The following is a 20,319-nucleotide window of genomic DNA, read 5'->3' on the forward strand; positions in this document are numbered from 1 at the left end:
TTTTACTGTACTCTGGGCATTTTTCAGGGCATCCTACAATTTGGGACCACCTAAGCTTATTAAAAAACCCCTGTATTTGGCCCTGCCAGTGTATGTATGTGCAAAAGTCCCTGCCCTGCCATGAAACACAAGGAATTCAGAGAATACTCTGTAGCTCACCTGAATGAGCAGTTTGTAAAACTGCATAATGCTCAAGTCATGTTTTACAGTCAAATATTGACCTCTAAACCAAAATAAAGTAGAATCATTGACAATGCCATACACAGACATTATTCTCGAATTTGATAGTGCTAAGATCTTGTCATGAAATTAACAAGAAAGTCCAAACTTATTCTACTGTCACAACTATGACTTTTCATCGTATCCGTAAGAATTGCAGAGTAGTGATTTCGTATGTTATGGAATTGTAAATCATTGTGGTGGTAAAGATACTGTGGGGAGGGGGGGGATGTAACAGTGCACAAATTTACCACAGAGGTCTTTGATATGCAAATCGTGAACTGCAACTGACAATCGGGGTACTACAGATGGCAACTGCAACCCTGTGAATGGATGAGGAAATGGTGAGCTTTGAGGTAAAAGAAACTTCCTTGGTCTTTGATATGCAAATCGCTACCAACGATTGGCTATATGTTCACTATGGGTGGCCACTGCAACTCTGTGAATGGCTGAGGAAATGGTGAGCTATGAGGTAAAAGAGACTTCCTTGGTCTTTGATATGCAAATCGCTACCAACGATTGGCAATATGTGCACTATGGGTGGCCAGTGCAACTCTGTGAATGGCTGAGGAAATGGTGAGCTATGAGGTAAAAGAGACTTCCTTGGTCTTTGATATGCAAATCGCTACCAACGATTGGCTATATGTACACTATGGGTGGCCACTGCAACTCTGTGAATGGCTGAGGAAATGGTGAGCTATGAGATAAAAGAAACTTCCTTGGTCTTTGATATGCAAATCGCTACCAACGATTGGCAATATGTGCACTATGGGTGGCCAGTGCAACTCTGTGAATGGATGAGGAAATGGTGAGCTTTGAGGTAAAAGAAACTTCCTTGGTCTTTGATATGCAAATCGCTACCAACGATTGGCTATATGTACACTATGGGTGGCCACTGCAACTCTGTGAATGGCTGAGGAAATGGTGAGCTATGAGATAAAAGAAACTTCCTTGGTCTTTGATATGCAAATCGCTAATAACGATTGGCTATATGTACACTATGGGTGACCACTGCAACTCTGTGAATGGCTGAGGAAATGGTGAGCTATGAGGTAAAAGAAACTTCCTTGGTCTTTGATATGCAAATCGCTAACAACGATTGGCTATATGTACACTATGGGTGACCACTGCAACTCTGTGAATGGCTGAGGAAATGGTGAGCTATGAGGTAAAAGAAACTTCCTTGGTCTTTGATATGCAAATCGCTACCAACGATTGGCTATATGTGCACTATGGGTGACCACTGCAACTCTGTGAATGGCTGAGGAAATGGTGAGCTATGAGGTAAAAGAAACTTCCTTGGTCTTTGATATGCAAATCGCTACCAACGATTGGCTATATGTACACTATGGGTGACCACTGCAACTCTGTGAATGGCTGAGGAAATGGTGAGCTATGAGGTAAAAGAAACTTCCTTGGTCTTTGATATGCAAATCGCTAACAACGATTGGCTATATGTACACTATGGGTGACCACTGCAACTCTGTGAATGGCTGAGGAAATGGTGAGCTATGAGGTAAAAGAAACTTCCTTGGTCTTTGATATGCAAATCGCTAACAACGATTGGCTATATGTGCACTATGGGTGGCCACTGCAACAAAAACTTTAACTGAACCTTACTCCTTACTTCATACACATGAGTTAAACATCTTTTCCCAAACCATTTGATGAATTAATTTCCCATACTATGTACATGTACATTTTCCAGCACTTACAAAGGCCATTCAGTTTAATGAGGTGAACATGTGGAGATTAATGAATGCTATCTGGGCAGTATCCGTACATGAAGTCTAGACATGATTCCTAAGTTGGTGTACAACATTACTGGTAAATTTTCCAGCTCCCCACATTATTACCATAGTTATACAGTTATTTACACACGGCAGTTTTGTCCCTTGTCAAAATGTCCCTCGTCAAAATACTATAGGCTACAGGGCACTGTACTTGTCCTGATGCCTATTACCAGGCTCAGTACGTGAACACCTAACTTATTCATCAGCCCATTGTGCAAATGATATTTAACATAGAGTTCTTTTAAAAACATATCCCAAAATGAGCTCTTTCTCAACGACTTTCAAGCTCGACAAACTTTCAACAAGATTTAGGCATTTTCACCGGATTACAAGACCCAGTGAGAATTAACCCTATACTTGAAAACGTCAGGAATTTAGAGTACCCCAATGGGCAATAAGCTGGACTTGATCTCGCAGCTAGCACATCGGCGGGAGGTTCTCCAGTCATTATGTTGCGTTAGCACGCTCACCATGTCGACACAGAGGTCCCCTAACCAGCAGATATACAGGTACAAGACAGACAAACATGCATGGCACGCAAATGCATATGGGAAAGTGCACATTTTTTTTTCATGTGTCCTAAGTACAATCCCTATAAATAGACCCACCATGCATGTGAGTGCATGTTAATTTTAAATAAACACCTAGCGGACGCAGGCTGGTGTAAACAGTGCTGCATTTTTCACTCAAGTGCGACGTCGGTACATTCAGCTACCCATGGATGAGGAGACAAGGCTCAGGCTTTTCACACTTGAGTGTTCAGCAGACTTTTTAAGGTGTGGTTGTCATGAGCTGTAATTTAGGATAAACAAATATCAAGTGCGAGTACCTGTGTATGTGTGTGTATTCCAGGTAGAGCTACATGTACTGTAAGTCTTCAAACTATCTAAAAAATTCAAATAGCAAAACTCCAGCACCTTATCATTTTGTCATTCTTAGCATTTCTAATCTAAATCCAGAACATTTTTGTACAGAAAGATGAATCTCTCCACAGAGGAAAATATTTCATGTTTATTTTTTAAGTTAAAACTAACTAGAAATACAGCTTAACCAAATCACAAACTAAATCATACCACACTTCATGACAAGTGTTTGACAACACATATGTACACAATGTAATTCTACTAAGAAATTTTTTAATTAATACAGGAGTTAGGAAACCGGACTGGCCAGAGGAAAATCACCACCAGTAATAACCCCTTGTTTCCCTGGTACTTGAGTATTTTCAGATTTGAAGTGACTGCTAAACTAGCTGGATCTTGATAGCAGCCTGTAACTACAATGGTAACAGCCAAAATCTGTGGCATTAAAACAAACCCTTTTGACTGAGCAGGCAAGAAGCCCTGATGACTGAAATATGGATGGAATAGAATCACAATGTTCCGAACTAGAAGGTTTTGTCAAAACAATTTCAGATATTTTCTTCCCAAGTGTTCTACTGGAAGAAGTGTGTTTTGGGGCCATTTTGAAAGTTACAATGACATCTCACTGGAAAAAGTTTTCATATAAAAGTAATATTTCATTCAATTATTTGCTTCTGAAAATGAACTTTTTCAGAAGCTTTAAGAATGGCTGATCCTTACGAAAGCTTTTGTGAGAATCAGCCATTCTTAAAGCTTCTTACATTTTTTTCCTGAAAGAAACTTGAATCAAGCTTTCCAGGTCAAATTATTTCACCTGAGTGCGTAAGGCGAGACATACAGGTACCTAATAGAAATCCGTTTCTCGTTCAGGTAACTTAATACTTGTTTCAAGTTATCAATAGGAATACATGGCTATCAAGTCTCTTTGATGTTTTGGTGTACCTGTGTGTAGATTTCAGGTGACATTTCTCTACAAACATGTCGCAAGAGGACATGTGAATGAAACATGGGTCACAACACAATGCCATGTTGACACCTGATCACCCAGACGCCCTTTGGGAACAACCAATTAGGACCCACACCTGAATGAGGTGGCTTGAAAGGTTCTCTCACATCAAGGTCATCCAAGGTCATACGACATTCCATTGAAAACCTTAACTGTGTAAACTCTACATTCTGGCTGATTTCAGACCAGTGTTGGTATATCATCATAATTTCAAAAGAAAAGTAGGCCAATCAAGAAAGCTTCCATTATGTACATCACACACAACTCACTACTTGGAGAATAATTTGCTGTTCACATGTACTTGTGTACATACATTTGTAAGTACATGTAGGTCAAGTCTACAGCCAGAATTCTTCCTAAACTAGGTCAAAGCTCTCTACTAATCTGGGTCAGTGGAACAGAGAACAACCACACTGTACTGTACCATATCAGTATTGGTGTATAGTAGATGTACAAACAAAGTACTTCAAACCAAACACTGGTAAGCTATGACTAGTTATAAAGTAACATTTCAATACAATTTACATGTAATCTAAAAAATTATTCTTCATAAAATATAGAGACTTTACTCAATATAATGCAGAACTTGACACTAAAAAATTACATCCAAGAACATGGTACAAAATCAGCTACAAAGTGATATCACATGTATCTTTTTTCACAAAAAACTTAACACTGACGCTAGTTAGGTCTTTCTTCCTAACAAGATAAACTTCTAACTACATTAAAGTTTCTAGGCAAGCACTGTAGTTCTTCAACCTTTCCGTCTGTTTGCAAAGTGTTTATTCAAGCATATTCTAAGAACATTACACAGTGCTGACTGATAAAATTATACTTTCTGTGAAGCCCTGAAACTGGCCAATCCAACCAACGTAGTTTTGAAATCAAAATCCAATTAAAAATGTGCATTAATTACAATGAAAGTTGTTCTTTCATATGCGAAAAAGTTGTGGAATTTCAATCTTTTGTCTTGTTGCACTAGGTATCAAGTCCTACCTTTCCCAACTGAATATGACGTCAATGTGCGGAACGCAGGCAGACGTTACTGTTCCTAAGGGTCTACACGTGATGATTTGATTTGAATGGAGTTTTCTGCTACACTAGATAGGCTTCGTATATGTATTCTGATGTTACAAACACTTAGGCTACGCGAGCTTTGTGGATAAGGGGACAGTGGTGGATAAGGGGACAGTGGTGGATAAGGGGACAGCTGTGGATATTGGGAGATGGCTGTTCAAAAGTGTACTAGTATGAAAACTTAAGATTTATTTATCTATTTATTTATTTGACTAGTGTTTTACACCGTACTCAAAAATATTTTACTTATATGATGGTGACCAGTATTATTGTGGAAGGGAACCGGATACAGCCCTAGGGGAAGCCCACAATCATCTACAGGCTGTTGGCAGACCTTCCCATGTACAGCCTAAGATGAAGCCAGCATGAACTGGACTTGAACTCATGACGATCACATTGGTGGAAGTATCCTGAATCATTGCACTGTGCTGGCGTGCTAAACCCCTCAGCCAGGAAGATCCTTACAACTTAAGAAGCCCAGACAGTATTAACTTTAGTCCAGACAAAAGTGTCATTTACATTTTCTTAGGACAAGACTGGTAGGAAGTTTAAAGTCTGGCCTACATGTAAGTTCAAATAGACTTCAAAAATGAAAAATACAATGAATAATGTAACTTTACTTGTACATGCAGTAGTTTCCATTGAGGAAAGTGCTTGGTAACAACACACATCAACTTTCAATCTTGAATTCTTACGAGACCATGGCGTACTTCATGTAAGAGCAATCAGAAATGGCTGATCGCACAACTTGTATCTCGCACTCACAAGGCTAAAGGGCAAAACACGGACTTGTATCTCGCACTCACAAGGCTAAAGGGCAAAACACGGACTTGTATCTCACACTCACAAGGCTAAAGGGCAAAACACGGACGGACTTGTATCTCGCACTCACAAGGCTAAAGGGCAAAACACGGACTTGTATCTCGCACTCACAAGGCTAAAGGGCAAAACACGGACTTGTATCTCGCACTCACAAGGCTAAAGGGCAAAACACAGTGAATATTTCCTTGAATATTCTTAAGAACGGCCTAAAACACCAATCAAATAAATAAATAAATTTTATCCAGTGTCTAGTGCTCTCATTTCTTTATGAACAACACTGAACCTGTAACAATGATGTTTTGGATAACAAAACTCAACTAATTAGCAAACTATGCAGTAATATAACATTTGAAAGTTTTACGAACCTCTGTTTTGAGCGTAGCAGGTTGGCAATATCAGAACATAAGGGGACGATTCCTTTCCGAGTGCTATTCACCACAAATGCCACAGCACGTGCTGCTATCTCTTTGTCGTCCACAAGACCTTGTAATCCAAGACTGCTCCCTGCGGAAAGAAAGAAAAACAAATTTTCAAGTTAAAACGGTTTCCACATACACACACACATATGTGATTTGCTAGCCCCAGGTGGCTATTTCAATAAAATTTTTCGCACACATTTTTTTCATTCACAAACAGAATAGATCGAAGAAAACATCATTTTGTATTGCATTTTATAAAATTTCTTTATGCACAGTCACAAAGTCATCTTTACTGTTTGGAATCTTCAATTTTTTTCTCGATATGGCCCTGTGTACATGTATTATGTATACATGCATTATGAAATTGTAATACTACATGCATTATGAAATTGTAACACTACATGCATTATGAAATTGTAATACTACATGCATTATGAAATTGTAACACTACATGCATTATGAAATTGTAATACTACATGCATTATGAAATTGTAATACTACATGCATTAGGAAATTGTAATACTACATGCATTAGGAAATTGTAATACTACATGCATTAGGAAATTGTAATACTACATACACGTGTAATTTGATTGGTGTTTCAACACCTGTTCTAGAAATTTTTTCACTCTTACGGTACAATAGAGGTCATGATCAGAAGTGGAGGAAACCAGCAAACTGGGTTAAACCAACGTCTGACATAGAGTGGTGGCAGTGACGAGAGCTGGATTTGAACACATGACCTCGCCAGCCAACTGTAGCATGAGAACTGTAGCAATATTTAAATGACACCACCCTGCTTCAGAAATAGAAATGTAAGGTTGTGCATTTAACATGGACATTGGAGGTAACTGTGTATTACTATACATGTGCTGCAGGTAACCTAGATCGGTCGCTGAGAAAACTCAAACTGAGAAATGAACAACTCTCCCTCCTCTCCACAGCTATCAACTAACTTCTTTCAATTTTTCTACATAAAGTCAGCCTTGTTTGCAATGCATCATGGGTAATTCTCACCAATCCTGACAGCATTCCCCCACATCCCCATACCAATATGAATATAAGTGTCAAGCCATGCGAAACATACGAAATATGTCTATCCACACATGTACCTTGAGTCATGACAAGCCAAAACAATCTTATTAGGCCAAATTCAACCGTTCGTGTTTTCCAATTTCTATTCAGGTCTACACCCTACATACTTGTAAGGAAGAGATGGGCTTTCGGATGCCACAGAGAAAAGTAACTAAGAAACTGTACGCCATGGCTTTGTTAAAGAAAACAACACACAACACTGCTTACTCCTTCCAACTATTTAGACCAAAATTTCAAATCTTTATAGTCTCCTAACATTTCCTGTCACCTAGATGCACTCTGTCCTCACCCACTCTCAACACTGAACTGAGACCAGGAAACCAGATGGGACACTAGAGCGGGGTGACTGCACACCATGTGTGAAGCAACCTTAAATGTACATACTTAACCATATGCGGTGATGGTCAAGGCCTAACTCAATCAAGACGATACCAAATGTGATATATGGTAGTGTGGGGTTCAAACCCAGTTGATTATTTTTCATTTTTGTCATGCTCTTTCTCCATGTTGCCTGTTGTTTGTAAATACTGTTACAATTTGTACATGCACATTGAATGTATTGAATTTTCCATTGTCTATGTACTTTAGCAGTTGAATAAAGCTATTCTTTGTTATGTATGTTAGCATTTGTTGGTAAACTGATGTTTTATAAGCTTAATTTTTCCAGTCCTGTAAATTAACTCAGTGCATGACTTTCATGGTGTTTTCTTATTTGACATTCAATTGGGCCTTGATGTTTGGCCACCAATGTCGCTGTAAGGAACGTAACAGCTTGAATTTATTTGTACGACTGGTGCTTTAAGTCATACTCAAGAATATTTCATTTACAGGACATTGGCCAGGATTATGGTGGGAGGAACAGGGCAGAGCCCAAGGGACATGATGACCATCTACAGGTTGCTGACAGATCTTCCCAAGTACCACCAGAGAGGAAGCCAGCATGAGCTGGACTTGAACTCACAGCGACACCTTTGGCGGCCAGGGGCCAGTTTCACAATTTTGTACATCATCATTACCATACCACTGTCCTCTGTGCGATTATTATACATCTATGAAATCTTTGTGAAAACTGGGCCCAGGACTGTATTGGGTAAAGCCCAGCATATACGTATACTGTAAAGTACATGATGTAATTATTAATGAAGAACAAAATTTATGCTATGCATCCTAGTCATTCAATTCACTGCCTCTTATTATAACTATTTTCTCCCCAAGATAGGCCTGAAATTTAGCAGATGTGGCATTAATAAAACGGGAGGGGGAGGGCGGGGGGTGGATAAGCCTGAATTACACTTGAAACTAATATAACCCATCCCAGGTTACACATTTAAAGAACAAGTTTGAAAACTAAATATACATCCATGTAGATAGCACTAGAACGCTGAGATTACGGAATTACAAGGCATGCAGTATTGTAAGGCCACACACAGTCATACACATGTACATGTGCTATATAATTACCTATAAACAGAACCACACCCCCTCACCTCACCCAACCCTCAATCCAATTTTTCAGTAATTATCATTATGACATCAGAAAACTTGTGCAGAGAATATCCGACTGCAGACGCTTTTGTTCAGCCTCTGAGAACTTTTAACATTAAGCTTCTCATTTCAAGAACATCAAAAGAGTATAATTTCAAAAGTAGAACTGACAATAAGTAATCAAGTCAACTGACATGTTTGCTGAATATGCTGAACGAAGACCACCACATAAAAAAACATTTATGAGAGCAGTCAATGAAAACAAGTTTAAAAAAATATTCAGAGAACGCAATGGGCTACATGTGCCTTCAAAGTAGGTATAATGTCTGATGGCGTTAAATTTGACGCGTATTGAATGTTTTTATATCCAGGTTTAGGATCAACATGCATACGTTTAGGGAAGCCCAACAAAACATCAATTACATTTTGTACAACTCATACATGTATAAAGCGGAGAACCAGCATTACCAGGGCACATGCATGAACATAGGGTTAGCCAGCTACCCCTCCATTTGGACACCATGTTTTCAGCACTTTCCACATGGCAGAGGTAGGAGACAAGGAAATCTGGGCACCCTGTTATAACAAAAAGGTCTCAAAAGGGGCATGTGTGGAATCTTTAGACACCCTCTTTGACATTTCTGACTTGATATACGATTGACAGAAACACTGGAGCCCTGTTGCAATTTGTTGTTTTTTTTTATCTGATAATTGTTTAAAGCCATACTGAATTTTAAGGTGCCACTGGGGCATGGGGTGGGGTAGGAGGTAACATAGGGGAAGTAGGCCATAGGGTGGAGGTAGGAAAAATGAAGGCTTGATACCCCTGTCAAGCAAAATGGCCTCAAAAAGGCTGTATGGACAGCATCTGTCACATCTCTGACTAACCCCTTATATACTGTACAGCGCTGCACCCATAAACCTTGTCCTTCAACAATTTTTGACAAGACTCTCACCTTTTTTTTTTTTAAATGTTTTTATTAAAGCAAAAAGATAGCATGGTATTGTTGTATGATGTTTTCATCTCACATAGCGATGAAATATATGTGTGTATGTGCAAACTTGCCAGCAAAAGCTTCCAAAATACAGTACAAAAATGCACAAAACCATTTCCTCCTGGGTGCTTTGACCCCTAGGCCCGAGCACCAGAAATTTGCCATGGACCAGATCCAGGGTCTGAAGCTCCTGGACCCCTGCAGTTTGAGTTTCTCACTTCTTCTCCTGGTTGGGCTGACAGCTCTTCTTGTGAACGAATGAATGAATGAATGAATGAATGCTTGCAGTTAAACGTCGTACTTAACAATTTCACATCACGATGAGGAGTCACTAGCTGTATGTATATACACAGTCTTTTCTTGTGGCAGGGTGAGTCCATGTCGCCAAAGTGCTGCAACCGCTAAAGTATCATGACACCTCACCCAGTCACATTATACTGACACTGGGCCAACCAGTCCTGTTTCCTTGCCCTATCCTCTGAGTGCTTAGTGCTGAGCGCTAAGCGAGGCAACAACCAGTATCAAGTCTTTGGTATGACACGACCCGGGTTTGACCCTGGGTCTCCCGACTTCAAGGCATACGCTCTAATGCTTCTACTTGTATACAGTGTCTATATGTTTGTGTGTTCAATGTAAAGCACATCAAATATGTGCAGTACATACACATACTAGATGTACGTCTCACAACCTGAATCACCTTGTTGTCACTGTATACTGTGTCTATATGTTTGTGTTCAGTGTACAGCACATACACATACTAGATGTACGTCTCACAACCTGCATCACCTTGTTGTCACTGTATACTGTGTCTATATGTTTGTGTGTTCAGTGTACAGCACATACACATACTAGATGTACGTCTCACAACCTGCATCCCACGGTCGTCACTGTATACTGTGCCTATATGTTTGTGTGTTCAATGTAAAGCACATCAAATATGTGCAGTACATACACATACTAGATGTACGTCTCACAACCTGAATCACCTTGTTGTCACTGTATACTGTGTCTATATGTTTGTGTGTTCAGTGTACAGCACATACACATACTAGATGTACGTCTCACAACCTGCATCACCTTGTTGTCACTGTATACTGTGTCTATATGTTTGTGTGTTCAGTGTACAGCACATACACATACTAGATGTACGTCTCACAACCTGCATCCCACGGTCGTCACTGTATACTGTGCCTATATGTTTGTGTGTTCAATGTAAAGCACATCAAATTTGTGCAGAACATACACATACTAGATGTACGTCTCACAACCTGCATCACCTTGTTGTCACTGTATACTGTGTCTATATGTTTGTGTGTTCAGTGTACAGCACATACACATACTAGATGTACGTCTCACAACCTGCATCACCTTGTTGTCACTGTATACTGTGTCTATATGTTTGTGTGTTCAGTGTATAGAACATACACATACTAGATGTACGTCTCACAACCTGCATCGCCCCGTCGTCACTGTATACTGTGTCTATATGTTTGTGTGTTCAGTGTACAGCACATACACATACTAGATGTAGGCCTCACAACCTGCATCGCCTTGTTGTCACTGTATACTGTGTCTATATGTTTGTGTGTTCAGTGTACAGCACATACACATACTAGATGTACGTCTCACAACCTGCATCGCCCCGTCGTCACTGTATACTGTGTCTATATGTTTGTGTGTTCAGTGTACAGCACATACACATACTAGATGTAGGCCTCACAACCTGCATCACCCCGTTGTCACTGTATACTGTGTCTATATGTTTGTGTGTTCAGTGTACAGCACATACACATACTAGATGTAGGCCTCACAACCTGCATCGCCCCGTTGTCACTGTATACTGTGTCTATATGTTTGTGTGTTCAGTGTACAGAACATATACACATACTAGATGTACATCTCACAACCTGCATCGCTCCGTCGACACTGTATACTGTGTCTATATGTTTGTGTGTTCAGTGTACAGCACATACACATACTAGATGTAGGCCTCACAACCTGCATCGCCCCGTCGTCACTGTATACTGTGTCTATATGTTTGTGTGTTCAGTGTACAGCACATACACATACTGGATGTACGCCTCACAACCTGCATCACCCCATCGTCACTGTATACTGTGTGTATATGTTTGTGTGTTCAGTGTACAGCACATACACATACTAGATGTAGGCCTCACAACCTGCATCACCCCGTCGTCACTGTATACTGTGTCTATATGTTTGTGTGTTCAGTGTACAGCACATACACATACTAGATGTAGGCCTCACAACCTGCATCACCCCGTCGTCACTGTATACTATGTCTATATGTTTGTGTGTTCAGTGTACGGCACATACACATACTAGACGTATGTCTCACAACCTGCATCGCCCCGTCGTCACTGTATACTGTGTCTATATGTTTGTGTGTTCAGTGTACAGCACATACACATACTAGATGTAGGCCTCACAACCTGCATCGCCCCATCGTCACTGTATACTGTGTCTATATGTTTGTGTGTTCAGTGTACAGCACATACACATACTAGATGTAGGCCTCACAACCTGCATCGCCCCATCGTCACTGTATACTGTGTCTATGTGTTTGCGTGTTCAGTGTACAGCACATACACATACTAGATGTACGTCTCACAACCTGCATCGCCCCGTCGTCACTGTATACTGTGTCTATATGTTTGTGTGTTCAGTGTACAGCACATACACATACTAGATGTAGGCCTCACAACCTGCATCACCCCGTTGTCACTGTATACTGTGTCTATATGTTTGTGTGTTCAGTGTACAGCACATACACATACTAGATGTAGGCCTCACAACCTGCATCGCCCCGTTGTCACTGTATACTGTGTCTATATGTTTGTGTGTTCAGTGTACAGAACATATACACATACTAGATGTACATCTCACAACCTGCATCGCTCCGTCGACACTGTATACTGTGTCTATATGTTTGTGTTCAGTGTACAGCACATACACATACTAGATGTAGGCCTCACAACCTGCATCGCCCCGTCGTCACTGTATACTGTGTCTATATGTTTGTGTGTTCAGTGTACAGCACATACACATACTGGATGTACGCCTCACAACCTGCATCACCCCATCGTCACTGTATACTGTGTGTATATGTTTGTGTGTTCAGTGTACAGCACATACACATACTAGATGTAGGCCTCACAACCTGCATCGCCCCATCGTCACTGTATACTGTGTCTATGTGTTTGTGTGTTCAGTGTACAGCACATACACATACTAGACGTATGTCTCACAACCTGCATCGCCCCGTCGTCACTGTATACTGTGTCTATATGTTTGTGTGTTCAGTGTACAGCACATACACATACTAGATGTAGGCCTCACAACCTGCATCGCCCCATCGTCACTGTATACTGTGTCTATATGTTTGTGTGTTCAGTGTACAGCACATACACATACTAGATGTAGGCCTCACAACCTGCATCGCCCCATCGTCACTGTATACTGTGTCTATGTGTTTGCGTGTTCAGTGTACAGCACATACACATACTAGATGTACGTCTCACAACCTGCATCGCCCCGTTGTCACTGTATACTGTGTCTATATGTTTGTGTGTTCAGTGTACAGCACATACACATACTAGATGTACGTCTCACAACCTGCATCGCCCCATCGTCACTGTATACTGTGTCTATGTGTTTGTGTGTTCAGTGTACAGCACATACACATACTAGATGTAGGCCTCACAACCTGCATCACCCCGTTGTCACTGTATACTGTGTCTATATGTTTGTGTGTTCAGTTTACAGCACATACACATACTAGATGTACGTCTCACAACCTGCATCGCCCAGTTGTCACTGTATACTGTGTCTATATGTTTGTGTGTTCAGTGTACAGCACATACACATACTAGATGTACGTCTCACAACCTGCATCGCCCCATCGTCACTGTATACTGTGTCTATGTGTTTGCGTGTTCAGTGTACAGCACATACACATACTAGATGCATACTAGACGTCACTGACAGCAGAATAGCTGGGTCAGCATGCAGCATCAGCAGGAGCAGACATGATATTAAGTGTTCATGTATGCAAGGTATGCTGTAGCGCCAAATGTTGAGGGGGCAAATACCTCAGGCAAAGTCTGCTCTCGCACCGAAAAAAAACTCTATGGAGTTATGTTAAAATTGTTCATGATACCAGATGAATGAGCACATGTAGCTGATGGTAACAAGCACTTCTGCTGGCCACACCAAATGTCAATCCAAAAGTATTCATGTACACCTTCACCTACATGTGCATGAATCGTTACTGCAGGGCTTCTTTAATTAGGAGATCTGGAGCCACAGCTTTCTGACAATTTTTACTGAGATTTAGAAAGGATATACAATGTATATCTTAAATGCGACAAAATCAACACAACAAAATTTTGGGAGACTGAGTTGTTAGAACTTGATATACTTGTAACTCAAAACCCATGAATCAAAACATTGTAAGCAACAAGTATCTTTTCAAGTCTCAATGCACCTATAAATCAAACAAAACATGTAAGTCAAAACTACTGACACACAGAGTCAACACTGACCCTTTGAAAAAAGTTTGTTTACATTCATCTAAATAAAGTAGTAACTGGGCTTGTTAATTAAATGAACATGTCAATGTTACAGTTGTAATGAATTTTTATACTGCACTGATCACCCCTATACATATTTATCCCAATGGACTGTCCCGCATACATGGGATTCACATGTATACCATGAATATGCAGCATACATGTTCTTGGAGCTGGTCTAGCCAATTTTATCAGATATAGGGGCCAGCCCAATGGGGACACATTTGCTGGCCTCCTTCAGGATTTTATGAGTTTTTTTGCTACACACTGTGTACATGTACTGTACCTATATGTACATGACAACACACCCATAAACACATATATGGCCAGTACACTGCCCGGAAGAACCATACTCACTCCCATTTTCTAGCCCTTATAGGATACATGGAATGCTTAATTATGTCTTTATACGGAATACACAAATCGAGCCTAATCTTTTGGAATTAATACAGTTTGCATCATTTTACAAGTCAACTTGAACACGGATTTGTTTATTTATCTGATTGGTGTTTTATGCTGTACTCAGGAATATTTCACTTATACTATGGCAAAAAGCATTATGGTGGGAGGAAACCAGGCAGAGCCCGTGGGGGAGCCCACAACCATTTGAAGGTTGCAACAACAGCAGGGATGTAATATAATTAATGTGCACAAGGTAGGGGGTTTCTACGGAACTTCATGTAATACCACGTAAACAGCCATACCAGCGCTCGCTGCCCCCCCAGAAGGATGAAGAATGGAGAATCTCAAAAATTCCCGGTTAAAGGCTGGGATTGAACCAACACCCTGTGTGTCCCAGCCATTGAAAGACGGGCATTTCAACCATGCTGCTACCACAATTCTTCTCATCAGTTTTGGGATAGTCTCAAAATATGAGCAATGAACAAGCAAAACCTATCTGTAAACATACTGAAGGACACAGCAGAAATATGGAGTATCGCTGACGGATGAGGAAATGGATTTATAAACAAACCTCAAAAACAGATGGGAGGGGGGTGGGGGCATTAAGTTGAAAATATGACAAACCACTACCAGCCTGCCCTAATTAATCAAAATAGAACATTCCATCCTCCCAAAGGTCAATGGAAACTTAAGCAATGGTATTTACATACTGGGCTGTCTGACTTTTCTTTCAAGGGGTGTTTCATCAGCAGCAGCAATGACCAGCATTCCAGATTTCTTATTCTCTCTGCCTTTATACACCAAAGCCTGACAAGCAACAGCGACACCCTTTACATGGGTGTTGACACCAAGCTTTTAAATCACAACTCAAGTTTACATGTGCTTGACTTCCTAATCAAAACAGACCAGTGTGGTCTCAGGTTTTTGAAACTATCAGTAATGAGTAATTTAGGTAAGAACTTATCCTGATGTGGATTTTGTTCGATTGGTGGGATTATTTTTACCTTGTGGAATAAAACCAAGAGGCTGTGCACACAGATGGTACCAGGACTTGTAGGGGTTCATGAAACATACCCTAATTCCTCAACCTTTTCGCGCATGAAATAGCAACTTTCAGTGGAATTTATTCACATTATATGACTTTGGAGACAAAACTACATTGGTTGGATTGGCCAATTTCAGGGCTTGACAAAAAAGTATATTATTATCAGTCAACACTGAATAATGCCTTCAGAATTTGCTGGAATAAACACCTTGATGACACAGAAAAAGGTGAAAAAGATTTATTTGTTTATTTGATTGGTGTTTTACGATGTACTCAAGAATATTTCACCCATACAAGGGCGACAGTTGAGTAAGAATTACAGTACATCCGTGTTTACCTGTGTACACAGGGCTGGGTTGAGCCAGTGCTTAGGAAACATCTGTACACACAGCCGGGCTAAGACAGTGCCTGGGGTACGGTCCTACACAGAGCCAGCCTGATCCAGTGCTTGGGGTATGTGTGTACCTGTGTACACAGGGCTGGGTTGAGCCAGTGCTTGGGGTACGTTTGTACACAGAGGTGGCCTGAGCCAGTGCTTGGGGTACATGTGTACACAGAGCCGGGCTGAGCCAGTGCTTGGGGTACGTCTGTACACACAGCCGGGCTAAGACAATGCCTGGGGTACGTTTGTACACAGAGCCAGCCTGATCCTGTGCTTGGGGTATGTGTGTACACAGAGCTGGCCTGAGTCAGTGCTTGGGGTACGTGTGTACACAGAGCCGGGCTGAGCCAGTGCTTGGGGTACGTTTGTACACAGAGGCGGCCTGATCCAGTGATTGGGGTACGTGTGTACACAGAGCCGGGCTGAGCCAGTGCTTGGGGTACGTGTGTACACACAGCCGGCCTGAGCCAGTACCTGGGGTAGGTATGTATACAGAGCCGTCCTGATCCAGTGCTTGGGGTATGTGTGTACACCCAGCTGATCTGAGCGAGTGCTTGGGGTATGTGTGGACACAGAACTGGGCTGAGCCAGTGTTTGGGGTACGTTTGTACACAAAGCCGGCCTGAACCAGGGCTTGGGGTGCATGTGTACACACAGCCAGCCTGAGCCAGTGCTTGGGGTACCTGTGTACACAGAGCCAGGCTGAGCCAGTGCTTGGGGTAAGTGTACACAGAGCCGGGCTGAGCCAGTGCTGGGGTACCTGTGTACACAGAGCTGACTGAGCCAGTGCTTGGGATACGTGTATACACAGAGCAGGCCTAAACCAGAACATTGTATTTGTATATATAAAAATGGAGAAAAGGAGGAGCTCATACCGTTCAGCGAGACGGTAACCCCTGGTAGATGGTGGAGAGAAAGGTTTTTACTCTAATTAATTAATTTGACTGCTGCTTAACATTTTTCACTTAAATTAAAACAATTTTTTTACATGAAATAAAACACAATTTCCCATTTGAAAAAAAACACTATGACAGCACACATATGAACAGGGCATGAGAAATGCACCATGTTTCCAGTTTGTGAGATACGGCGCATCCCAAGAATTTCACATTACAAAAAATTTTTGATGTACCCTACACGTGAGAAAACCATGATGTCTATGGCTCTGGCCATTCAGATGATTATTTAATGTCTTTTCTTTTATGCTTGGGGCCTAACGTCGTACTTAACAATTTTTAATTTAAATGATGGCAAGGAGTCATTGAGTAGTCGTACATCTATATGCTGTGTCTTCTCGTGGGAGAGTGAGTTCATGCTGAAGACACCAGCTATGACACCCCACCTAGTCACATTATACTGACACCGAGTCAACCAGTCCTGTTTCCTTGCTCTAATCTCTCAGTGCTGAGCACTAAGAGAGGCAGCAGCAAGTACAATTCTTAAAGTCTTTGGTATGGCCTGACCCAGGTTTGATCCCAGAAATATGGTAGCTTGTCCACAGCGCCACTTGAACACTTGAGTATGACAGTCATGCATGAACAAGCTGACAACGCTGGCATGAACAGGAGTGCTGAGCTTATTTCATAGCCAACCCAACTCTGGAACATATCAATCAAGACACCTAAAACAAGCCCAAGATTTATCAGCCAATGACAAGGAGATTAATGTAGTTTACATTCTATCATACACATGTGTAACATTGTATGCTGATTTAGGGAAGTGCTTTTGTTGTTTACTTCTTTTTTTCTTCTGGAAAATCATCACAGTACTGCCAGAATGTATCTGAGCAGAGCAGCTTCATATCCTTCCCGAAAAGTTTAACAGAAATATCTGGCAGGGAAATAGGTTAATTTTAAATATGTGCATCAAAAATGATACAGCCCAAGTACATGTATCCTGGTTTATATTAAAATAAATGTACATGCATGTTGTATCTGCATACTATTGAAAAACATCTCAACTTCTGACCAACAGCTGCTTGCTATCAAGTTTTACACACCAATTTATAAACCAGATCTGTCATCAAAATCCTGTCATACATCATTTCTATTAATAGTGTTAAAATAGTACTAAAAGTTTGAAAAAGTTATAATAATATGATCTGCTCTTCGAATTTAACAGGGGCCTCCATGGCTCAGTTCGTTAGCGCCCTAGCGCAGCGTCATGACCAAGGAGTTTTTCACCAATGCGGTCACTTTGAGTTCAAGTCCAGCTCATGCTGGCTTCCTCTCCGGCTGTACATGGGAAGGTCTGCCACCAATCTGTAGATGGTTGTGGGTCTCCCCCGGGCTCTGCCCAATTTCCACCCACCATAATGCTGGCCACCATCGTATAAGTGAAATATTCTTGAGTACAGCATAAAACACCAATCAAATAAATAAGTAAATAAATAAATCGAATTTAATATGCTTTATTATCAATGTTCAATTTTCAAAAGTAACACATGCACAGACAGGGTTGATATTTTGTGAAAGGTAATTATTAGGGCTATTCTAAAGTAAAGGCCAAAGTTTGACTGCATTTGCACTGATTGATCTTTTGCCCAAATTAATCTCTGATATAGCATCTTAAATTTCTTTAAAACCTTGATCTCTTTTATTAGCCAGAATCTCTCTGATATGGACAGCCTGATTGAGAGAAGAGTTTGGTTTCGTTACAAGGGTGTCCCTACAGATTTCATTTTCTTGTTTTTATAGTTACATGTGCAGTATATCCCACTTCCCCATTTGTTCTGCAAACCCACTCAAAATGACTATTCAGAACTTCACACTGGTAGTTCATAAAGTTCTATTTCACACGATTTTCATCCCACTCTTCAAAATGACATTACATTTACTTCGAGTATTTCCTTGTTGTCCATCTGGACAAAACACGTATTCTTAACTTGGCCGTACTTTGGTTAGGTCCAACAAGCTCAGAGTCTAACAAAGAATAACAGCACACAATGAGCAATACATGTAAGTTGCATTTTTTTCTTATTCATTTCGTTATCTAAACAAAATATTTGATGTCTGTTTAAATGGAAAAAATGAAGTATCTGAACAAGTAAATACAGATGACATGTGCAACAAAAGCGTAATGAGGTGGAGTTAAAAACAAAAAAACACAACCAAAATACCTATATATGTATCCAAAACATATGTCACACCTACTCACTTTAACAATGATACTGACAGCTGCTGAATTGTGTTCATTTAAAATTAAGGAATGTGTGTTATGACAAAGATGAAACTTATTTTGTCAGGGACCACTCTCACAAAACTTCACAAATCAATTTATCACAACTTTTCTGGTAAATGACATCACCTCATGGCACTATAACCCTAAAAACGTCTTTACCAAGAAAGAAATATGACTAATCAAGTTTTTTAAAGTGACCCCAGGCCCTTTACACTTGATTCCTTGTTTCCTGTCACTCACCCCCATGACCCCCTTCGCCCCCACCCCATCCCACCCATGTTAACACTCATTATTTGATTTACCTAAATATCTGGATGAGAAACAAAGATTCAAACAGTCATTAGCCATATAAACAGTAAAACTTTCAAATGCGTTCTGCTCAGTAATAAGTTTAAAATGCTACTCATATTAAAAAAAAACAGTAAACACCAAAATGTTTTTTTTTCTTGTTTCTTTTCTTTATGCCTTTTCAAAACTTTTAGTACTCGCTCAAGAGAAAGTTAATCTTAAAAAAGTGATAATGTTAAGCATGTAAACCGATCCATCTACATAAAATCATAACCAGGAAGAGAGGCTTTCACCCCTAGATCCAGAGTGGGACAGTCCAAATCGTATACTTTGACCTCAGTGCGTTGGCTTTATCAAATATACTGGCCTCTTAACCATATTATAATATTAACTAAGTCAGACCCATTATCGTCCATTTAAAACAAAAAAATCACTTTAATCTCCATCAAAAAATCACAATAAATTAATCATCACTCAATGAAACTGGAAACCAAAATCACAACAAAGTTATTAACACTTAAAGTGAACGCCAGTTTTATGTGTAACTATTCTGTGTGTACAACAGGCCTATTTTAGGTGGATTAGAAGTGCTTCATTCAATCACACCACATAGTTTTAAAACGCTAAACGATTCAAAACGACACAAAACGATTCTT

The 20,319-nt window shown here is 40.4% G+C and overlaps 1 protein-coding gene across 2 annotated transcripts in view; it reads right to left on the bottom strand.

Moving 5' to 3' along the window:
- Window positions 1–20,319, bottom strand: part of LOC135464736 (uncharacterized) — a 42,666-nt gene that overhangs the window by 22,038 nt on the left and 309 nt on the right. For both annotated transcript variants that reach the window (XM_064742260.1, XM_064742259.1), the window contains exon 2: window positions 6,146–6,284. In XM_064742260.1, the coding sequence (XP_064598330.1) occupies window positions 6,146–6,284 (139 nt within the window). The remainder of the gene's footprint in view (window positions 1–6,145; window positions 6,285–20,319) is intronic.

The sequence above is a fragment of the Liolophura sinensis genome, chromosome 4 (genome assembly GCF_032854445.1).
Source record: "Liolophura sinensis isolate JHLJ2023 chromosome 4, CUHK_Ljap_v2, whole genome shotgun sequence".
Classification (NCBI taxonomy): domain Eukaryota; kingdom Metazoa; phylum Mollusca; class Polyplacophora; order Chitonida; family Chitonidae; genus Liolophura; species Liolophura sinensis.